Raw genomic sequence first — 24,023 nt, 5'->3', positions numbered from 1 at the left:
GAAAAATGCAAAAAATAATTCAGTTGAAGGTAGTCTGTTACTTTGCATCTAGGGCTTCTCCTTCCCAGTAAAATATTTGGCATGGTAGGTTGGAACCAGAATCTACTGCTTTATCTGTCACTTCAGTTGAGCTGAAACTATCCCTTAGTTAAAAGGCAGGCAAATTAAAATAAATACTTCCCTAAAGGGCATAATATTTGGGGTGGCATGAGGTGATTGTTGAAATACAGACTTGCATATATTTCTCTAGCTAACATTACTCTTAGGGAAAAGGTCTTGAAGTGGATAGGTGTTGAAGAAACCTTTCTAAAAGTTGTGCAAGTAGAAAGAATTTTTGAAAGTAAATACATGTATCAGCTGTATTTGGTACATGTTCAGTACCACTCTACACCAAGAACAGTGAAATGCAACTATTGAAAGCAATGAGGTGACTCAGCTGATTTGTTAAAGGCTAAACCAGTGCTACTCCTGCATTGCAGACTGTCTCAAACTGAAAACCCCCTACTCTTGCTTATATGCAGTTGATTCAGCAGCTGGATCTTCACACTGCAGCTGCACACCAGAGCGGATGTCCCTGAGAACTTCACTTGGAACACCTTGGGTTGGCCAAATGACCTTTAAAGGTTCTTTCCAACCCAAAGCATTCTAAGATCTTACATAAATTGCCCAAAATGTTCATGCTTTGCAGCATGAACTCTTTGTCAAACTCTAAAGGGGTCAGTTCTAGCAGAAATCAAACTCCGTCACAATAGATAATGCCAAACTGGATCAAAGGCCCAAACCCCAATTATCCAAGGTCATTCTGTCTGCATTTCAGTGACAGTTCAGAAGGAAATTGAGGAAGAATTACCAATCTTGAAATACCTAAAGTGAAAGGACAGAACTCTATTGGCCCTTAAGAAATAGTGACTGGATTTCCCTGTGATTACTCACTATATCTGGAGCCAGGCAGCCTTTAGCAACTACACATATATACAAGTATTTGTGGGTAATAAGACCAATTCGGGCTTCCCACAGTTAGAAGAGCATTTAAGGCAGAGGATCAGCCTAAGATATGCTTAAAATGAAAGTCTGCTGAGTCCTCCTCTAAGGACATTAAAAACCACCCAACTTGAAGGTGGTGTATTTCAAAATTGCAGTTGTGTCATGTACAACAGGAACTGATAAGAGTGTGGGACCTTTAAAATAAGTTACCATAGTATTTTAAATAATTACCTTTTCAAAGTGTCCATCAACAGAAATTGCTGCTGCTACTGTTCATTTACTTGCAGATAAAAGATACATGATTAAAGATGCATTAAAAAGAAAGACAGAAGTTTTTTTGGTATCCATGCTATTTTAAAGCTTCTACACAATTTCAAAGCTTTTATACACATTCAAAACCTCAAAATGAAATGCAACTAAAAGTAATGGGGAACCTGAACATTTAACAAAAAAAAAAAAAAAAAATTGGCTCCTAAAAAAGAAAATGTGTAAAGGGGGGTGGGGAGGTTGAGTGAGGAGTTATTTTGTAACTAAGATTTTTAGAGTTACTCCATTTCTTTGAGACAGGACTCATTTCTATTCAGGTTGCCTTTGAGAGCATTCACCGTCTCAGAATTTATTTTCCCATTTGACCTCTACAATACGTCCATGGTTCTGCTCTGTGAAGTTGCTTCTTAGAAATAATTTGTTTATTAAACATATTTTCTTATGGAGACAGCTGTTTGTCTTATACTACTTGGAAGAAAATGTGGCAAAGAGCCAGTGGGGAAAGCAGGTTTCTTTTTCAGGACAGTCTCTTGGGCAGGGTTAATTGAGGCAGGAAGCTATAGGATCACCTTCTTCTCTGAAGAGGGAATCTAAATACTACTGAATACATTTGGTTTACATGCATGCAGCAGCTGCATTACCAAAGAGAAGAAGATCCCTAGCTTTATTTCCCATTGTTTGTTATGGTGCAGATGTTATTAAAATGGTTTATTTAAAGAGGAAGACTAGCAAATTCGAAATATTTCCTTTGGATATCACAAGGACTGAAAATTTTGTCCCTGTTTTTGTGAGCTAGATTACTTGGAGTCACCTCTGTAAAAGGAAATCTTCCTAACTTGATTATTTTGCTAATACAGTAAGATTTAACTGAAAATGTTAGAAATAAATATCTAGTGTTAGAATATCTTCACATAAAAGTGAAATCTCTAGAATCCTGCAACAAAGCACAGAATTCAACTAATGTTGTTTGTTTTTTTTTTTTCCTCTCCCTATCTATAAAATAGTGGAAATTTCAGATTCTGTTCCATCAACCCCAGTGACAAAGGAGGTGGCCAAGAGATTCTCTACACCTGATGCTAACCCAGTGTCAACAGAACCAGCCTGGCTTGCGTTAGCCAAGAGGAAAGCAAAAGCCTGGAGTGACTGTCCACAGATCATAAAGTAAACTGTAAAGTTTCATCTCTGATGCTGACTATTAATTGCTTTCTTTTATTTATTCTGCTTTTTACATGACAAAACTGAAAATGCATGTATTGGAAGGACTGAAAACTGAATGATTACCATTTTGCTCTAGCTCACTGTAAAGTCTACTCAAGTCATATATTCATTGCTTTGACAAATAGCTAAAGGAGGTCATGGTTAAAATCTAACAGCCAGACTCTCTCAAAAACTTAGAGAGGACTCAGATACTGGATGTAAATTATAGCAGGTATCATAATAAGGGCCAGAATAGAATAAGAGTTCAGACGCTTCTTAAATTCTGTTGGTATTCAGTTCTGGAATTTTAGATCTCTATGTCTGAGATCTCAGAAATTTTTTCAGAACTTCATTGCTGAAATTAAGGAAAGATGCATGTTTCCTTCTCTTGAGTCATAATTTATTTAAACATGTTAAATTGTATGAACTCTCAGTTCTGCCTGCTATTTTAAAGCTTTTTCCCTAAGGAAGAGCTTCAGGATACACTATTCCACATGCAAATGCTAAGTGATGGTACCATCCAAATGCTGAGGTAATTTCTTTAATCATAGGATTAATACACTACATCTATATGCCCTCACTTCTAAGAACAAAACAATCCTACTTAAAAAGCCACAATTTTTAAACAAATGTCATTAAGCTCTCAGAAAGAAGTCAGGGATTCACTGTTTCTTCTATCATTTGGGTGCATCACTGTTTGTGTTTGGCCATATTTATGCTGCATAGAGACAGTGATTGTGCATTACAATTTAAATCAATTGACTGGAATTAAACTGTTCCTGTGCGAATGCAAATTCCTGTAGAATATGTCTCAGGAAGTTCCCACAGGAGTAGGACTGGCAGAACTGAAGTTAACTGAGAGGTAAGTCAGTGAGAGTTTTAGGAGTTTTAACTCTGCATTCTTCCTGATTTTTCTCCACATGCAACTTCAGGCAGTTCAGATAACTTCCTGTACTTTGACCAATATAGCCAGAACACTTCAAAAAGAAGTTTACTTACCCCATCTCAGGTATCTGGTGTGGCAGTTGAACACTTTATTACTTCACACAACTAAAATAGAGATGTCCACCCCCTCCCTCTTACAAAAAAAGGATAAAATCCATAAATGGAATAAAAAGGTCACTATCCTCAACATCCCACAGAAATCTCCAGGCCTGAATTTTAAAATGTCACCCTATTAAATAAATCAACTGAGTTTCTTTTACAAGGAAGACTTTAAAAAATTTTGAAAGTCTCCTTCTTACAACCATAAGGCTCAAAGGAAACTTTAGGCCTACAACATCATAAAGGGAGACATTTTCAGGAAAAGAAATTACATCATTATAGAATGATACAACATATGCTTCATGGAAGTGTTTTAGCCAAACTGCTGTAAGCAGCATGAGAAACAGCATTTTAAACTACACAGGAAACAGAATGAAACCTGTTGTACACTCTGTTCCCAGAATCAAAAAGGAGTTTCAGCAAAAATCATTGGCAAGTACAGCCTTTCCCACCCAAGAGAAAACAGGCTCAGTATCATGGTTACAGTAGCACAAACACAATGGATGTGTTAGATCAAGTACATGTGTAGCAGCAAGATGGGCTTTCTTGGTGTCTTAAGCCATCAGTTTTGCTCAGTTTCATATTTAAAACCAAAATCTCTAAAGTAACCTTTACCAGGAACATAAGTAATATGTTTTAAGCAGAAATGAGACAATGCTGCTCTCAAATGCTTGGGAAAAACACCCAACTTAACGCCTTCAATATCCGAAGAAAGAATTGGCCCTCTAATTCCTTTTGCTCTGCTAGCACCTGGAATTAGTGCATCTTAAAGTTAAATTTATATTTTTCCATGTTTTTTTGCCTGCAGTATGGATATGTAATAACTAAACTGCCTGAAATCCATCTTTACAATTATTTATTGGGAGGGGAAGCCAGGTAGAAATACAGAGAAGGTGAAGTAAATCAGGATTAAAGATAATGATATTCTGAAAAGCATAGCAAAATTAGGTGCTATTGTGCATGACATAAGGATGCAATTTTCCAATACAATCCATTTATAGCACATAGAATAGAGCTTTCATTAAGGATGGTCCTAAGCTAAAGCTTCAAAGCAGAGTTTTTTCCAACCATAAAGGTATCTAGTGTAACAATGGAAACTGTATTATGTACAGTACTTGATGGAAACATTTCTAAAGCGTACATGTGCAACAGTAACATTTCATGTTAAATTAACAAAGATTTGCACTAAATACCAATGAAGTGAAGTTTTACTTTGCTTTAGCTTTGTTGCAGCCGTTTCTGATAAAGTATTGGAAATCTGTAAAAATAAACCCAAAACACTACTACCCAGTTTAAAACAGCAAAAATGTTTTAAGAGCCGAATAAACCACTATGTAGTATATTGTCTCAATTTTTTGTAACTTATACAAACACAAAATACCATTTCTTTTGACAAGGTTATATATGATTAACCTCTATGTTCATATAGTAATGTATAAAAACTACAAGATGTATAATTGTGGGGTATTTGTTGTGTACTTTTTTAATTTTTCAAATGTTTTAAAGTGCAATTGTTTATTATACTGTCATTTTAAATCTTATTAAACTATAACCTGGTCAAACTTATCTAATCATTGATACATGTCCTCTGTGTCTCATTTTCCTAATCATGTAGTTCAGGTTTGCCTTACAAATAGAAGTTTTTAAAGTGCTACAACTGTACTACATGCCACACAGGATTCAAAGTAGATGACAGTAAGTAAGATAAGAGTTTCTACTACACTTCTTTTAGAAGACTCTTAGGAAATGCTCTCAGTGAAGTGTACTTGTGCCACTGTACTTGATTTGTATCACCAAGACCACTGGTACTTATTTCTAAGGTGTTAAAGAACACAAAACACAATTTACACAAGCTTTTATTAATAGTTCTTGTGAAAACTATGTAAACAGCATTCATTCAAATATCTTAAAAAAATTATTTGACAGTGGTTAATTTGAGCAGTGCACACTGCATCGTGGAACCCATACTGTTCCTGTCATTGAAATTTAATAAATATTCATAGAGTTATTTCCACTTTAGAATACAAGAGCCAACTCCTACTGACTTCAATGGAGTTTAAGCATACGCTACATTAATTAAACCATGACAGGCCTATGTCCACAAAAGATGAACTATTCTGTTTGTACAAACTGTAGTAAACAGGTTGCTCCTTCCAGGTATATGAAATTCAGGCTATGTCCCCAGAAATCAGATAAAGTTAGATTCAAAAAAGGACTTGGGCTAGCTTGCCTGGCACAGAAATCTTGACAGACAGACAAACACTAGTCTGGTGCAAGGAAGAGCCAGGCACAGGCGAGGAGGGACTGAGAGAAAGCAATACACTCCTCCCTTGGAGATAAGCCTGCTATCCAAGCTGTGGAATGTGGCACCTTACACACTTTGTCCCCTCTCTGGCAAGGTGCTGAGCAGCCATCCTCTCTCCATCCCTGGACACTGCCTGACGCAAAAGCCCACCTGATCAGCCTGCAAGGAGCATCTCTTGCCTGCAGCAAAATAGGCAGAGGGGTAGAGAGCACCTGTGAGCTCTTAGTTTACAAATGTAAACAATAACAAGGAAGCAGCCTAACATCTTAGCTGTTACTTTTCCCTGCTATATACAGATCTAGACAATAAACATAATCATTTCTACAGCCAACAACAAGCTTTGTTCCCCATACTACAGGCGAAGAGAAAACCTCGCCTGGAAGCTTATCTACTCCTTCTGCTGTTCCACTCTTGGCATTCAGGATCCACACTTTGCCATCTGTAGATACTGCTGCCAAGAGAATTTTGTTATTTAAGTCATCACTTTGGAAAATGAATGGTGTTCCATATACACTTGAAGTGGCTTCAAATTTCCACAGTAAATTACCCTCCATGTTACAGCAGTAGATAAAGCAGTCGTGAGAGCCAAAAAATATTTCTTGCTTAGTTAAACTTGAGAGGCATGGAGATGAAAACACTGGCCCATTAGTGGAAAATTGCCAAACCTACAGAAAGAACATAACAACTCATTATCAAAGGTTTTTTACATTGTCAGTTTTACAGCAACTATAATTTTTAATAGACTCGTTGATAGCAGAGCATTTCAGTTCAAAAGCATACTCGATTTCAGTGAGGGCTGGTAAATCTTTGTCAAATTATAAATAAGGTTTTACACAGAGTTACAGTAAGCAATAAAAGTCTCATAAAATAGATGTGGAAGAGGGAAGAGTTACTGCCTTTCATGAGGCCCACATAAAAGTGGCCAGTTTGGGAAAAGAATATTCTTGGGCTGTTGTACAATTACTAATGAACATCAAGAATCCTGTTAATATGTCATTCTTTGCCAGAAAGGCATATATTCCTTTTGGAATATAGATTTCCTCTGCTTATGCTAACAATGTGCAGATCCCTCCTCAAGAGAGTATCAGGTCAGCAACACTGCTGCAAGCAGAGAGCAGTGCACGGATGGACTAACTTGTATTTCATAATGAGAAAAGGCTCAGGAATTGCTGTAAATACTGCATCTCAGGCTAACAAATGAATGGTGTCAGTTGTTTTACCACCACATACAAACTACAATTATTTCTGAGGAACTAAAAAAATACTCTCACTTAATTCAAGGTGAAGGCTAACACATATTTTACAGGAATTATGATTTGGCAGTTTTTTGACAAAAGCATAAAAATTCTAAGAAACCTAGACTTCTGAATAACCATCATCTTATAGAAGAGATACCTTAAGCCTGCTTGGAAAGCTCCACAAGAAATAATTTCATTTGCTGGCACTAATCTTGACAATTTACTTTGGGTATAAGGTCTGAACTAGAAATTCTCTTACTGCATCAGGCAACTTGAGTTTGTGATTTTTCCATGGACTATTCTAGGCAAAAAGTTTTTCTACTTTCTCATCTCTAACAACAAGAACTTTTATTTGGTTCACAAAAAGGTATGTGTCAATCATTAAGCCTCAGAAAACAGTCCTAATAAAGTATCATATTCAGGGTTTTGTGATGGACATAAAAACCTAACAACACTTTTACCTTTTCTCCAGAATGAGTGTAACAATATAAGTTTCCATCCACACACCCAACACAGATGTAGGTCTCATTGCAGTGAGGAGAGGAGAAGAGTGGTTTTCCAAGGTCACTTTTCCAAATCTTATTTCCTGTAACCTGTAAATGGCAGCATGGAATATCTGATGCTTAACACAACTATAAGAAACAGCACAAAACAACCCTTCCATCACTGCCTGACCCAGCCCTTACACAATGTGGAATAAAAAGCCAAACCCCAAACCAAAACAACAATAACACCCACACAAAACAAAAATGTAATCAAAACCTAATTTTCTTCCTCACCATAGGCAAAGTAATAATGATAATTAAAAGTGTATTAGCAGTAGTTGTAATAAATGCCAGATTCAGTTTTTTATTTCATTCCCAGCTGCTCAGTATGTGACAAGGGCCAATGAAGCAGAGATACTTTGGAATCAAGTTATATTGATACTCCATGGCATCTTGCAACTCACTGTCTATGACTGTCACAATGCATTCCTACTGTATCTTGCACATTCTCCAGAAATTAAGATTATTCACAAAAATAGGAAGGCACAGACTACTTGTAGGTGGGTTTCTCAGTTACCTCTTACTGTGGATTACAGAATAAAAAAATTTCTTTTCTTAAACACTTTTGCTGCAAAACCACACACTGGTTTTCTAATGGCAGACTGGTTACTACTGAGGAGAATTGTAGTGGGCAAAAGGTAAAAATGATTAGGATTGATGCTCTGTGTTGTGTGAATACAGAAACAGTAACAGCTGCTTCTAGTCCCTGCTCCTTTTATCAGGCAGGACCAGCTGTAAGCCAACAATGCCTCAGAAAACCATGAAATTGCTCCACATCTATCAAGAATGCCATTTCCCCAGTGCAAAGAACAGAACTGCACACTGAGATTAAAAGGACAGCTCTTAAATATGGGGAGGGAAGCAGTTAAGAAGAATGAAGGGGCTTATTTCTGCATTCTGTTCTGCTTTCTGTATATTTTTTTTCCAATACTACTGTCAAAGGAGGAGGGGGCAGGAAATAAATCTATAAACTTGCTCTCACTACCTGGTTACTGATAAGGGAATGACAAGAAACTGACTGCAACTTTGACCTATGGTCAGCATGTGAATTCAACCAATCACTTCAGTCCTCCTATCACCAGGTGGATTTCTGAAGTATGGGAAGTATTATGGTAACTTTGTATATCATTACAATGCCCCCAAGTCAAAAATATTTCATGGTAACATATGACCATTTTCCCTTTGATCAGAATAGCAATCTTAACTTCAGAAATACACTTGGCTGAAAGACACGTAAGCAAAGGTACATACTGGGTTAACAGCCAGTAACAGTCCTCCTAGCGTAGCAACATAGAGATGATGTGGAAATGAACTTAGACAAGGAGATGAAAACACAGCTCCGCCTTCACAGTGTAACTTCCATATACACACCTTTTTCTGTAAGTACATGAAAAAAGAATAATAAACAATTTTTCAATTGGAGTTAGAGATCATCATGTTTACAAAGACCTTTGAATGTCAAACATTATCAAGTACTGTGTTTACTCAGCAAATACTAGTTAAGAAGTGAAGACAGTCTACACACCATGACAGCAACACATGTGCCATTGGCTTTCTCTTCCAGTTAATAAAATAAATTCAGCTAATGAAAATGCAGTATCTGCCCCTTTTATTTCCCTTCTGCCTCCGTCTTCTCATTTACAATGCAAGACTGAAAACCACAGTTCTATTTCTAGCTAGGCACCCTATTCTGAAACACCTGTGGAGAATTTCATAACTAAGAAACTTAAGATTTGGTTTCAACCAGGACTAATAGCACAAGAACCCCAACTGAGAACACCCCTAAAACTGTTTACTGTCACATAATTCTAACCCCACTTACAGTAGGCCTAACTTTCAGAAGTGTGATTGTGGACTCCTAAGAATACTAACACCAGTGGAACTTCTTCTAGAGCAATATAAATAATGTCTAAATTGGATATTTATTGCTCTACAAGTAAAAGTGAGTCAGTGTTCTTACATAAATATCCAAAGCATACACATGTTGGTCATGTGATCCAATGTAGACCAGCCCACTGGAAGGGTCTACAACTGCAGAGCTTTTCACAGCGTCTTCTGTGACAAAAGTCCAGTGTATTTCTCCATCAGCACTTTGAAGCACGTACACTAAGCCATCATAACAACCTATGTGGAATAAAACATGATGGGGGAAAAAAAGAATAATGATTATTTGCATTTGTGGTGTGACTTATGCTGCCAGTTGCATCACTGCTGGAAAGTAGTAAGATTATTCATAAGGTAGAGTTTCAAAATATTTTCAGAAACTTCTCCTGTGTTTTTAGCTCAAAGGTTTTTGCTGATATAGTCAAAGATGATTGTTCTGTGTGTTTTTTCTGAGTTACATTTAGAATATACTTATTTCACTACCTTTCTATCAAATTTTTCAGTAGCAATAGTAGATTTCAGCAATTTTCAGTAAATTGCTGAAAAGGGAGAACACAAATTTTTTTAATTACCTCTTTGTCTAGGTTTTGTTTCTGAAAACAAAGATGTTAAAAGAATAAAATTCGTAAATTTTCTATTGAAAACTGAACTGTCATCATAGAAACTCCTTCATGTTAATGAAATATGCAATTTTACGATCAAGAGTGAACAGCAATCAAAATACAAACAAAAAGATGCAACATTAGAGTTGCATTAAAAAACTTCACCACTTGGCCATCTGTGCTAACCAGTGACATAGATATATTAGCTAAAAAGATAACATCAAGATAAATAATGGCAACTCCACTGACAACAGATATGACAAAACCAAAAAAATTTTCCAAACACATTCTTTACATTTCCAAGAAGAAGAGTCAAATGAAATAACTAAACTCTGTAAAAATAGTATGAGGTACCATGTACTAATTTCTAACTCTATCAATTTACCAAGACATTTTAAGACTCCATTACCTTTCTATACTTCAAAAAAATCCCAAAAACAACAGTTTAAATGTCACACCTTAATCTACCACTAAAAAAGAAACTGCAGCAATTGATTATTCCTTATTAATAAACTGGGATGAAATAAACCACAAGTGTTTATGTTAGATAAGGTCCATCACTAGTTATCAGGAAACTTAAATTGCTTCTTCCTTCTGTTTCTATTTTGCAATAAATTAGTTCTGAGGCAGATATGGAAGTTGATGGATGGAGTACAACCAGAGATAAGAAACGTGATTCTCTGTCATTCATCTTGTATTTAGCAGAAAAAGAAACTGAAAATGAAGGCTGAAACAAAAGACATACCAACAACAATGAAATTTCCACACTTGGATACACAGGCAGAAGACTCAATACGATCTCCAAGGGTCTTCTCCCACTTTATTTTTCCCAAATCTAGATCAATTGCCTGCATTGCATGGGAGTGAGAGCCAATATACACAGCTGCAGATACTTCTTCTTTAGCTTGTATTATAACCAGTGGTGATGCATCAACACATTTTCTTGTGTTTGACTTCCACCTCACGCACAATGCCAGCTCTGCCACTGATGAATGACTACATTCTGCATGGATTTGCTGAACAGAGGAATGGTCATTTTTATTTGCCTTGTTTTCAAGTGTTAACATTCTGTTCTCCAGTTCAGACCCTTGCACATGGCTTTTCATTACACCTGGAATCTTGGAATGCAGAGAGGAGGGCTGCTGTAGTGGTTCCACTCCTACCTGTACTGTATTTTTGGGCTGCACAGAAGACTTGGTGAAATTTATAGAGAAAAAACTATTTCCTCTGTTCAGTGCAATAAACGGAATTAATCTTGAAGCAATCTCAAGACCTCTTTCAGATGTCAGTTTAATGTATTTTCCATGGAATTCATCTCCACTGTTCCCTCCTAATTTTCTTTTCACAGCATTATCAGGATTCACTGATTGTTCTTCATCTGCAAACAGCATTTTAAGAATATGTCTGTAAACCTCTTCAATTGAGTGGCTGAGAATAACTTCAAGGAGTCCTGGCACAGCTTTGCCTACTGACATCTCAATTTCTTCATAAAATCGTAGTGCCTTTAGGGAGTCTCCACCACTGTACAGAAATACTGCATCTTTAGAAATTCCAGTGGAATCACATTGAAGACCAAGGACAGACTATAGAAAAAAAGAGGGAAAGAGGCATTAGTCCACAGGTGCCATAAAATGTCCCACACATAAAACCTCAGGTGGGGTAGAATCCACCTGAACACCTAGAAGTCGTGCTAAAAATGAACAACTGAGAAAATTCACTACTCTGCAAAAAATCATTGAAAAATGTTGTGCCAACAGAGGGACTGACAGAACAAGAACTGGGGAGGAACAAGGAATTAGGGACATACTAATTCTGTACTACAAAATGCCTTGCTCAATTCCAATTCTTCAGTCTAAGGAATTAAAGGGAATTGTACCATATATTGATCAGCCATTTTCAATACTATTTATCAATGACAACTTTGCAGATAAAACATACATGTCTTTTGATAAAATCAGTTTAGGTGCTTTATTTTAATAACAAAGCTTATATAAAGTGTTCTTTTTTACTTCTAAATTATTTAGGTAACCTACTTACCTACCTACTTTTGAAGTTATAAGCCCTTCAGTTCATGAAAGATTTTGCATTTGGCATTGTTGCTACAACAAACAGCAATAACTGAGTCGCCTCTCACCACACTCCCTTGATATTAAGTCTGGATGTCAAATCCAAACCCTTTGGTTTTGGAAGCCACCTTCTGCTGTCCATAATGGATCTAGGACACAACTAATCCCCTGGGTTATCACTTCATTAATGTGAAAAGGATTGGCACAGACAAATAAATACACTACATTTACTTGTTCGAGTCCTAGGCCACAGCTAATCCCACTTTCAGGTGAAACTTGTAAGTCCACCTTTGAAAAACAAAGTAATACTGTTTGGCATCATATTTCAATACCTTGAAAAACAAGTCTTTAGCACAGAAATTTAGAAACAATCCAGACAGGCAGTCCAAGAGACAGTTGTGCAACTGCACCATCTATTTAAAAAAAGGATTCTTTTATTTATAATTATCTTGAGAAATAAGAAACTACTAACACAGCAGCTAATTTTTTACAAAGCTATCATGTCCCAGTTCCTTGTTTTCTTTAGTGATTTCTTCTTTTGGCATGTGAAGCAGCATTCAAAAAGCTACTGACATAACATTCTTTCTATGCTAATTGCTTACACCTCATAGCCTGCAGTTTTATCTGATAGAGAAATAAAAATGACTCTCTCTTGGCCACTGCAGAGGAACTATATTTAAGTATTAACTGAATAGGATAGAGCTGTACTGCTTAAATCTATAGGCAGCTGGAATGTTCTGGTTGCATTAGTCATACTTCTTAAAACTGTTTAATTCCTGACACATGTATAATGATCCACTTGCAAAGATAAAAAGGCAGCTCAAAATACTACCTTCCATAAATACTGCAATCTTTCCCACAATTCCTCTGCGTCACTCAGCTTACTGTCACGCCTTCTGGAGTTTAGATGGTTCTGGTAAATCTTGTTCAGTTCAGATATATCAACTTTGCCTTTGTGAAAAATAAAGGACGATTTTTTTCATTGCTTGTTTAGTATTAGCACTTTCAAAACTTGCTCTGCCCAAATAATCACTATATTCTCGTATGTATTTTCTTATTCATACTCTACTGCATCTGCATTTTTTTACACAGTTGATCAACTACATGAAAACCAGTAAGGTTTTTGAAAATCTACCCCTCCCGCAGAATCCCACCTTCAAGACCTGCTTTTTCCTCAGCAGAAGTGAGGGTTCTGTTGCAGACTGCAAGAGGAGCAACTGAGGTAAGAAATGTGCGGTGTTAAAATGAAATTGATTTTTCTACTACTCTTTGACTCTCAAATAAAACATCATCAAGAAAACATAATAATACATGGCCATTATTTCCTACTAGGCATTACTTATCTAACATACATATTCTAAAAGCATGAATCAGATACTGGATTTTGCTCAATAAAAAAATTAAAACAAGTGGCAAGGGTTCTTAATAGCTTCATTTACCATGTGATGTTAAAGGCAAAGCTTGAATCACTACAATCTCATCAGGCACTGCATAAGCTGGTAGACGCTTCTGGAGTTCTTTAAATGTTTCTCTCTCTTCAAAATCATCTTTGGGTAAAACAAACAGGATAAGTTTTTCCTGTTGGTACCAGGTAACTGCACAAGCTTCTACTTGGCAAAGATCTTCAGCAACCTGTAATTAAAAAACATTAGTCTTGTTTTGAGATGCATTTCATCAATAGAGTAAAAGAAGCAAAAAACAATGAAATAACCACACACCTTTAAAAACTGTATTTTTCTCACATTCCTACATAACATCCTATGAAATAGCTTTTTTTGTAGCTGAAATTTGTACTTCACATGAAAATAAACTCAGAGATATATGCATTATTTGCCAAAAAGCCATGAAAAAGATATAATCCAGGACTCTGACACTCAGTCTTGCAGAACAATTGCTATACTCAGTACTTTTCAGATGTTTATGCATTTCTCAATTCTCCTGGAAGAAAACATACAATCAAACAGATTCCCAATAACTCAGAGATCCTCTCTAGATTATGTGACTAGATTTTTTTTATAATACCCCCACCAAATTCCTTTAGACTCCTAAAAGTCATCTGAAAACAAGCAAATACCCATTTCTGATGATAACAATGTGTTTCTTATATCTGCCTTTTTATAGTGGCATACTCTACTCTGCGGATGTGAGCACTTACCTGCTGCAGATACTCAATATTAAAACGTTTGCTGTGACGTTTAATCTGATTGTCCTTCCGACCCAAGAAGAACAACTTTGCATCCCTCACTCTTACAAAATCCCCTGTTTCTCTCATTGTACCCAGTGGCACAGTTATTTCATCATCAAGAAAGCAGACTCGTTCTTCACCACCTGGACAAAAAAAGGTTGTGGTCATATATATAAAATAGCTAACTGCAAATGAAAATTATAGAGAATGTTTTATCAAATTCTTTTAAACTTTACCATAAATTATAAGAAATATTGAAATATTATTATCAATGTTCAAACTTCTGCAATATACAATTTTGGCTAAGCAGTTAATTCAGTTAATACACAGAAATTACTTCAGCTGAGAATGTCAAAATACAAGAAGGGTAAAAGAAATCAATATAACAAAGGGATAGTCTGCAGATAAAATGATGGTAATTTCCCGTTCATCATTCCAACAACCTAAAATACTATCAAAAAGTTCCCAGCCCGACTGGAACTTAAAATGCTGTATTAATCTATATATCACAGGCAAATATCAAGTAAAATAATCAATATAGTATTAAACCTCAATCAATTAAGAACAGCATCTTAGAAGAATTAGAAACATAAAATAACCTATAAATATTTGTCCCTCGCCTTCAAGAACTGCAGATCCATTGGCATCTCTGACCTCAACTTTGGTTCCAAGGAGCGGTGATCCCAAAGGTATAGGAAAATCTGTTCTAAATATATTAGAGAGAAACAGGAGAAGTCTTTCTCTTCTGAACACAAAACAACTGCCCTAGAAACCAGTATCATGTATTTTTTAAAAGACTGGCATTACAGCAAAGGAAGATTCTTGGGACTTCTTTCTACAAAATTTTAATAAATTGATACCTTCTTTAAAAAGGTATCAATTTATTAAAAATTAAAAACCTTATCAGTGTGCATGGGTGTCACTGATATATACCAGAAGACCCCACAGAACTACAGAAAATAAGGCCTGAATAGACCCTGAAATACCCTGAGAGAACCTCAATCATTTCAGTTTTCAAGTCTACCAGATTGAAACATGCATCAAGTCAACCAATCTAAGCATGTGTAACTGCTTTCTAACTCATTTTTTCCTGCCTAATTTGAGCTTTTACTCTATTTTAATAAGTACAGTTAAGAAAAGTTCAGAAAAAGATTTAGAAAACGTTCAGTTCAGAAAAAACTGAAATACAAGAAACAGTCATTTCAATGCCATGTATCTATTATAGACTTCTCTTGAACTACTGACCAACTCCTTCCTTTCCCTTCATTCTCCAGCCCCTTCAAGCAGATGCAGGACATCATTTATTGAATATAGAAGCTACTTCTGAGTGGGAGTATAGAATAATATATTTTCTTCAGTAAAGCAAAACTCAAAATTTAAAACTTAAAGCTACTTTAAATAACTTTGGCATGGATTTCAGTTCAATTTCTATTTTAAAGTATTACATTTTTTGTTTGAACTCAGAGAAAATTAGTTTTACATGAGAATGCAATAACACGTCAATCCACCATTTTTAGTCTTCAAGAGTTTAAGCACCAGGTTAACATATCATATCATTTGTGCAAACCACGCCATTTTGTAGGACACATTTAGCTCAAACTGTATGTATAATTATTATGGCACGGAACAATCACACACTTCAGAGAGAAAGTTAAACAGTGAGATAATGGGAAGTACCTTTCATGACTCTATAAAATAATATGAAGAAAAAACGCCAAACAACCAAACAAGTCAGAAACTGAGTGAAATATGACAGAATGATAATGATGAAAAGAAAGTACTTCTTGAAGTTTAAATTACTGTGAAACCTTGGGTGAGCCACTTTGGACAAATTTCTGTCACCCACATTACTAAAATAGGGGAGGGGGGGCTGTAGTGACTCATGAGACAATGGATTAGTCTGTTTCTACATAAACCCCAAATGTAACTTCTATCAGTATAAACACTCATGAGGACTCAGTAGCCCTGGTAACAGCAGAGTGAGGTTCTATTTCTGGTGATTTTCATCATTCACATGCCAAGACATTAAGAGCAGTGAATTTTCCTACCTAAAATCAGCACTAAAAACCTCCTCAGGAATCTTGTAGCAAGTGGCCCAGCTTGACACTTCAGTAATACCATAGAGATTAAAAATGCTTGTTTTGTTCTCCTTGTGCTTCCAACTTTTCAAGAGACTCAGTACAGGAAATGCTTCACCACCAAGGGCTAAGACACGAAGTGAAGTATTTGCAGACAACACTCTTGATTTAATAATGTGAGCTCCAAACCTCCTGAGAAGCGTTGGTGTTGCCTGAATGATACATAGTTTAAAAAAGGGAGAAAGACCTGTTACATTTTATCAGTGTATTTGTACCTCTCTTCTGGTGTATAGCTGTATTACGTACTTTAAAACATCTACATACCAACCATCACAACATACCAATCATCACAATGGTGTTTTGTGAGATTTTTTTTCCTTAAAAGGCCTTTAATGAGTAGTATCAGCATAAATCTATGTTGTTCTGCAAAGCTTCTTCTTTACTCAGGTGTGTTATAGGCTCTCTTTTTTGTCTCAGCTATTACCTCAAGTGTATGCACATCAGTTCTTCTGTTAATTACTTGGAAACAGAAAGCAACACAGTATTCTTTCTATGTTATTGTTTGAGCCTTTTTTCCCTTCATTCCAGAATGTTACAGCAAAAATATAACCTATACATCTGATTAATGTGCATACAAAACATTTAAAGACCTTACATAACGCTAAAAATTCCTACGATGTCAGATTCTGGGTTGGCCCTGATTTATAGAGCAAATACAACAGTCTACAAGAATGGGTTTTTCTCAAAGCTTTCACTAAAATAAGCAGGGGGAAAAGATATAAAACCCAAATCCCCCAAACCCAAACCAGCTTCCTTTCAGCTATTTCTAGAAAACCACTGGTGATGTAGAGCCCTTTCACTGAAAGGAAAAAAAAACAGTAAATCATTTTACCAGGCACATTTCACTCTCATTCTTGCCTACTTTTCTAGCAAGAAAACTGGAAAATTAGTGGGATTATTCCTTACCAGTTCTTTTTTTCCTAGTAATAGATGAAGACCATCTTTTTTTCAACAGATAATTTTAACATTAGTGAAATTTTAGCAACAAAACAAGTGCAAAAAATTTCTACACTTCCCTCCCCCATAATTATTTTTGAATTTCTTGAGTCTGCTCAAAAACTTCAATGGGGGAGGTAATGTCTTTCTACTTTTTAAGAAACATCATAAAATTACTCATCCATCAGTTAAGCTGTAAGGAGAACATTTTTGTCAATAATTCAGCTGAGAAGCCCCTCCTTCAGAGATTAGGATAGTGATAAAAAAAAACCCACAAAAACAAATCAAACTTTTCTTAGAAAGTCTTATCAAAAATCTTCATTCTTGAATTTTTGCCTTTCTCTATTACTGCTTAAAACAGTTAACAAATATATCATTAAAGGTCTTATAAGACATTTAAAAGATCTTGGTCATAGAGACCAATATCTCAGAAATTTTTTTCTAACAGCAAATGAGCTAAACTGATCATGAAACTTGTGTATCATAGGATAATCATTTATAGCAATCCTAACAAATAAAAATAAGAGCAGAGAATAGTTACAAAAGATTTGTAACTAATGGATTTTTTTCCTGCTGTGGAATCTTCAGCCAACTACTCATTAATCTTAATCTTAAACCCTACAAACTCAAACTATCAGCATTCTTCCCAAAAAAAAAAAAAAAAAAAAAAAAGGAGCCTGGAGCACAAATCCTGCAAGGAGCAGCTGAGAGAGCTGGGGGTGTTTAGCCTGGAGAAAAGGAGGCTCAGGGGTGACCTTTTTGCTCTCTACAACTGCCTGAAAGGAGGGTGTAATCGGATGGGGGTCGGTCTCTTCTCCCAAGTAGCAAGTGACAGGACAAGTGTCCTGAAACAGGACAGGACTACAGGTACAGGCCAGGCTTATTCAGCCATGCTGGATGCTTCAAGTAAATTTTGCAAACTTTAAAACTATTAAAATTGAAATCATAGAGGAGATAATCTATTTTAAGACATAAGAGATGCATAAAGCCTCACATAAGCAGGTGACATGAAAACAGCAAGTATTGCTCTGAAATCAATTATTGTTGTTCTCATTATTGTAAAAATGACAAACATTTTACCACCCTCTACATAGCACTGGTTTAGTTGTACTGTTAGCATAAAAACTAACATTAAAACTTAAAACCTGTTTACGACAAAATACTCCAAGATCAAGCCCATTAAGAAGTGCTTTAAATGTCTGTAATGGTTTACTCTATTACCAGATTCCTCAGAACAAAAAGTTTAATTAACAGAATAATTAATTAAATTCTTAGTAAGTAAAGGTTTCTTAAAATAATCTTCAGCTCGGTGTTTTCTATCACAAAATGTTTGAGGTTTTGATCAAATGATAATTTTCTAGACAGCTAACAGCTGCTTGTGTACAACAAAAACGATAGCTATTGCCTTTGAGCAAGAACACTCCTGTCCTATTAACACTAGATTCTAGGCTGACAAAAAAGTAGTACCCATTAGTAAAAATGAGAAGCAAGACACTGGAGACACTTAGATTTTGCCTACCTGCAACACTGTCACGTGGTGGTGGTGAAACAGAGCAGCAGAGAGCTCCACAGGCATCATTTTAATGGTGTTTGGTACGATAAGAATAGAGGCTCCACTTGTCAGAGCCAAGAACAATTCAACCACAGATGGGTCAAATGTCAGAGGAGATGCCAGGAACAGCACATCATCCTGCGTGATCTCAAATAAAGATCTAAAATAAGAAAGCTAGGAATTACAAATCTGTTGCATGCAGTCAAAAAACCCTTCCCAACTGAAAGAATGAAAGCGTGAAAGAAATGCATTAGCAAAACTCAGATCTGAAAGGCTCTAAATACATAGACGTGTAATTTGAGCAAGAGCTCCTGGACTATAACTGCTGATTTCACTAATGATGTTTTATGAAGATACCTACCATATTACACACCAACAGAGTTCACTGAAAGGCATATTTCAACTAACAGATGCTCATTAAAAAAGCATAAATATAAAGAAAGAAAAAACAAAGAAGAAGAAAGGAAAAGACAAGACAGGAAAAACACTGTATTTTCCATAATAATTTTTTTAAAATATGAAATGAAACAGAAGATATCTGGCTAGCCTAAAAAGGAATTATGAATTAAGAACTACAGAACACAGTAAATATAACTGTGAACAAATGATTAATTTTATTGTCTATTTCTTTTAAACCACAAGCCAGAAGATAGTACAAACTTAGAGCAACAGTGCACTATTTGAAGCACAGCCCCCAAAAATGAAGGCAAAGCACCATTTAAGTATAATACTGATATAGAAACAAACTGTTATATGATTCTACTTCAAACTAAAAGCAAAAAAACCACAAAGGTGGATAGGGAGGAAGAAGTGAAGTGGTGTCAGCAAAAAACCCTATGTACACTCCTCTGAAGAATTATAAAAAATCCTAAAACCATAAAATTTGTAAAAGTATTTGAAAGGAAAACTGAAAACCACACTTACTTACTTAAGATGCTGAATATTAGGCACTATACACTTATGAGGCACTCTGACTATTTTGGGGATCCCTGTAGTTCCTGATGTATGCAAGACATATGCTAACGTGTCTTTCTGGCCAGCATCCATGTATCCTGCTTCTGATGTTTTTACTTTGGTTTGATCTGGGCAAACTCCTGGCTGTGAGTTACCCACAGCTTTGAAAGGTTCACATTTACTTTTCCTATTGTCTACTTCTGAACTGAAATCAGTGTTGCTTGAGCTCATTTGGAAGAGAGTTAAACCAATATGTTCTATGGCAGAGGAATTGTGGTAAAACCAGCCAGCATGGGACATCTGGAATTTCTGCAAGAGAAAATGAACAATTCAAACAGCGGAACTCAGGAGGCACGGCTGCTGTTTCATGCATGCAATGAAACAGAAAACAGCATTTCATACAAACAAGCTGTGATTCTTCATACCTCTACTTTAGGAGGACACACATCAGACAGTTATAAGCTCATGTATTTCTATAAATTAAATATGAGTAAACACAAACTTCATAAATGCAAAATAAATAGTTACCTGAGCAAATGGAAAAAGGAAATGGAAAATATATGGAAAAAAATGCTGCAGAAGACCAAGGAACCTGAATTGTAACTTGTCTATTCTCTTTGCAATGAGTGAGGGTTTAAGATTTGGGATGAGTTAGACAAAGAGAAACCCAAGTATTAAATGCAGGAGCTTTTTTAACTACTGCAGATTTTCAACTCTTAGCATTGATATATAAAGAAACAAGTCTGGAAAAGTCTTCCAATACCCGTACCCAACAAGGCTGCCTGAACAACAGTGTAACAGGAAAGAAGGCAATTGTTTTGAAGAACAGAGAAACATTTTGTACTTTTGATTTTAAAGATGTTCCTTTCTGAATAAGAAAGACAACCCTTTGCCATGAAAAAACAAAGTACTCCATCCAAGCTTATTAAAACAGAATTCAATTTGCATATCTACACGTCTAAATTGCCCTTTAATGCTTCCTATAAAAGCCTGAACACTTACATTTATTTTGTCATTCTCAACAAGAACATACTGAAGGTTGCTTTTCTTCATGAAGTAAGTGGATACGGTTGGTGGTGTATCTGGATCAATAGGTGCATAGGCAGCTGGAACTTGAAGGATTCTAATAAAAGAAAAATGTTGTAAAACAATTTTTATAAAAAAAGAAAATCCTCTTAGATTTTGCTAAAATTTCTTTTATGCCTTTGTAGCTGCCTGAAATAGAAATTGTAGTCATAACATGACTTTTAACAATCTTGTTGGTAGCAAAGTAGGATGAAAATCAGTGTTGCTTTTTGGTCTTTTACAGCAAGGCAAAAGATTAAAGCTAGATGAAAACTTTCAATATTATTTCAGGCCAAGCAAGTCAGTGATGACAATAGGTATCACTGACATCAACAGCATCACATTTTAAAACCTTCTCATACTGACTAGAAGCAGAAATATAACCTTTCCATTTACCCACTTACAACACGTATAAACTTATTCTAAAAAGCAACACAAGCCTGCACGCTGAAAACACTTTCCTATGAGTGCAAAGAACGCAGCGTAAGAAAATCTCCGCAGGCCGTGGGATGTCTTTCCTACAAGGCGGGCGGAGGAACTCCAAGTCCCGGCACTCCGGGTAGCCACAAGCGCTGAACTCGCTACCACCCGAGAACCAAAGCGAGTGAGCGGCGACTGAAGCAAGAACCGTCCCCAAAAATCCTCACATCTGCTCTGCTGTTGGGTTCTGTACTGTACGTACAATTTATTTATTATACTTCCTCTCTGTGCAAGTGGCTTGTCCCTGCAGTAGCGCCAAGGTCCCGAAGGGAGACGTGGGAAGGCCAGCATCCCGCACGGTCCCACTGTGCCAGCAAGCACTTAAGCCTGCCCTGCATCACACAGCCGCCAGCTACTCACAATGACAGCGGTAAGAATCAGAGCCCCAGCACATCCATCCCCCTCACACAGCAAAAGAAAATTGTTACACTCTGTTCATTGGGATACAGGACAAATCAGACAGCAAGGGACATCAGGATGCCGAGTTCCACCTCCTGCTCAGGCAGAGCCAGCAGTGACACCAGACCAGGTTGTTCAGGTCTTTCTCCAGTCAGGTTCTGAACACCTCCAGGGATGGTGCCTGCAGAACATCTCAGAGCAACCTGCTGCACTGGGGCAGAAGCACTTCCCGACTGGTGAGAAAGTTACTCAGTGTTTGTGGGGGGGTTTATGATTGCTCTGCTTTCTCACTCCACAGAAATCCTTATACTCCACTGTGGAACCTCTTCTGGTGTCATTCGGTATTTTACATGAGGTGTGAACAACAGGAAGATACCGACACAGGCCATGCCCCAAGGAAGCACAACTGCTGCTGCATTCATCAATTGAAAAAAATAGGCTAGTGATCCTGTGATTGTCTATTCCATCATAAATGCTAGGAATACAAAAGATACCTATATAAAGGATACAAACATTAGAATCCCTCAGCAGAAGCAGAATTTTAAAAATTCATGGATTAAAATGAGTGTTGAGATCACAAGCATTTCAACTTCCTAGCCATCAGTTAATCAACACCACTTTAGTGTTACAATGCTCATTACTTCTTTCTGTAATATTTGTAATGGAACATTAAACGTATGTTCATTTACCTTAAAACATAGAATTTGCATTCAAAGCATCTTTTTTTTTTATAGCCAGCAAGAACATTCATTAAAAAAAACATGCACAGTCCTTTTCTCAATAGATATTTTCTGTCAGATCTCTTCCAGTTTTAAACAAGCAGAATAAATATACTGGTCATTAATTTTTTTGTATTTCTATAAACACGTTAAATCACTTTTAATGAAGGGATGCGGTTACAGACTGTTTACAGCTTTAAGGCTTAAGATTCAGAAATATTTTAGCAATGCTTTTCAAATGATTGTCATATTGCCATCTTTTTCTCTAAATGATGCAAGACTCCAGCACTGAGATGGCACTACTATGCTATTACAACAACATTTTTGTTATTAAAAATATAAACAAACTGTAAACTTTGCTTTAACAGAAATAACCCTTAAAAAACCAACACAAAGTGCAAGCATTCAAGCCATTACCCTAAGATCCAAGACGGCAGGTTTATTCCTGGAGAGCAGTAAAGGCCTATTTCACATCTGCCCCGTTGGTCACAGTGCTTTTGAAGGAAAGCTGTCAGCTCCAGGGCCAGCCCGAGCACGGTGGCGTAGGTGCGGGAGGCCGGGGGCTCCCCGCGGCACCCATCGAAGCGCACCGCGGCCCGGTGCGGGTGCAGGCCGGCCGCCCGCGCCACCAGCTCCTGCAGCCTCATGGCGCCCGCATCGCCGCGCTCCCGGCAGGAACCACACAGGGCACCGCCTCACTTCAACGCTTCAGCCGGACCACAACGGCACACTAAACACCACCAGAAAGAAAGGAGAGGAACAAATAAGATCCACGGCAGAGAATACACAGCTCTACCAAGCCTTAGACTGCAAAAGCTGGATTCTTGACTTGTACTGAGGTAGTTGTTCCTCACCGTTACAATTTTATTTTTAAAGCTGGGCATCACTGAATTAATAACTTCATTTACACAGCTTAATTAATTAGTAACCCTTTCAATGGAATTGTGAAATACGAATCCTTCCTTCACAAGCAAACACCCCCAACACGTGAACTTTTGGGGCACTGCTCGTGCTGGTGCCCGTTTCTGCCCCGCGAACCTTCCCGCCAAGGCCTAACCGGTGACCGGACAGATCCAGGCTTTGGCCCCCGCTCTCCTCTTTCAGGTTACACCGTTTCCACACGGGTCGGACAAGGGACGAACACAGACCGACAACTCCCGCCCGCCACACTTCCCGGTGCCCTCCTGACCCCGCCCCAGCCCGCCAGCGGCCGCGCCTCCGATTGGCGGGACGCGGTAATGCCGTGCTCTCATTGGCCAGCGCCGGTCGCGCCGTTTGCGTACCATAAGAAGCGCCTGCTCCGCCAGAGCCACGCGCTATTGTTTCTGAGGGAAGGAGAGAGGGAGAGAGGAAGGGCGAGTGCGCCAAAGCCTTCTCCGCTGTCCCCGGCAGACATGGGAAAGGGGCTAAAGACATGCAGATGGCTCGGGCGAAGGGCAGCGTTCCCCCCGTCATGGTCACAG

The 24,023-nt window shown here is 37.3% G+C and overlaps 2 protein-coding genes across 6 annotated transcripts in view; one reads left to right on the top strand and one right to left on the bottom strand.

The window, feature by feature from the left end:
- CRACD (capping protein inhibiting regulator of actin dynamics) overlaps positions 1–5,070 on the top strand; it is a 69,088-nt gene extending 64,018 nt beyond the window's left edge. For all 3 annotated transcript variants that reach the window (XM_050973516.1, XM_030239371.2, XM_018926352.3), the window contains exon 9: positions 2,256–5,070. In XM_050973516.1, the coding sequence (XP_050829473.1) occupies positions 2,256–2,416 (161 nt within the window). In that variant the 3' untranslated portion in view covers positions 2,417–5,070. The remainder of the gene's footprint in view (positions 1–2,255) is intronic.
- A 260-nt stretch (positions 5,071–5,330) lies between these two features.
- On the bottom strand, positions 5,331–23,746 carry AASDH (aminoadipate-semialdehyde dehydrogenase). 3 transcript variants are annotated; one of them, XM_009100562.4, is made up of 15 exons: positions 23,599–23,746; positions 22,978–23,290; positions 20,900–21,020; positions 19,872–20,206; positions 18,911–19,103; positions 16,366–16,607; positions 14,917–15,023; positions 14,288–14,460; positions 13,572–13,764; positions 12,965–13,083; positions 10,812–11,649; positions 9,541–9,704; positions 8,832–8,957; positions 7,497–7,628; positions 5,331–6,462 (listed from the first exon to the last, which is right to left on the bottom strand). In XM_009100562.4, exons 2-15 carry the CDS (start codon positions 23,205–23,207, stop codon positions 6,064–6,066), a joined length of 3,372 nt encoding a protein of 1,123 aa, XP_009098810.2. In that variant the 5' UTR covers positions 23,208–23,290; positions 23,599–23,746; the 3' UTR covers positions 5,331–6,063. The 3 variants fall into 3 exon arrangements, with proteins under 3 accessions (XP_009098810.2, XP_018781905.2, XP_050829475.1); XM_018926360.3 differs by having other exon boundaries at positions 23,618–23,746; XM_050973518.1 differs by having other exon boundaries at positions 22,978–23,266; positions 23,618–23,746.
- Between the last annotated feature and the right edge of the window lie 277 nt (positions 23,747–24,023).

The sequence above is a fragment of the Serinus canaria genome, chromosome 4 (assembly GCF_022539315.1).
Source record: "Serinus canaria isolate serCan28SL12 chromosome 4, serCan2020, whole genome shotgun sequence".
NCBI lineage: Eukaryota > Metazoa > Chordata > Aves > Passeriformes > Fringillidae > Serinus > Serinus canaria.
The sequence above is the reverse complement of the archived record's forward strand: the minus strand, read 5'-3'. Positions and strand labels throughout refer to the sequence as shown.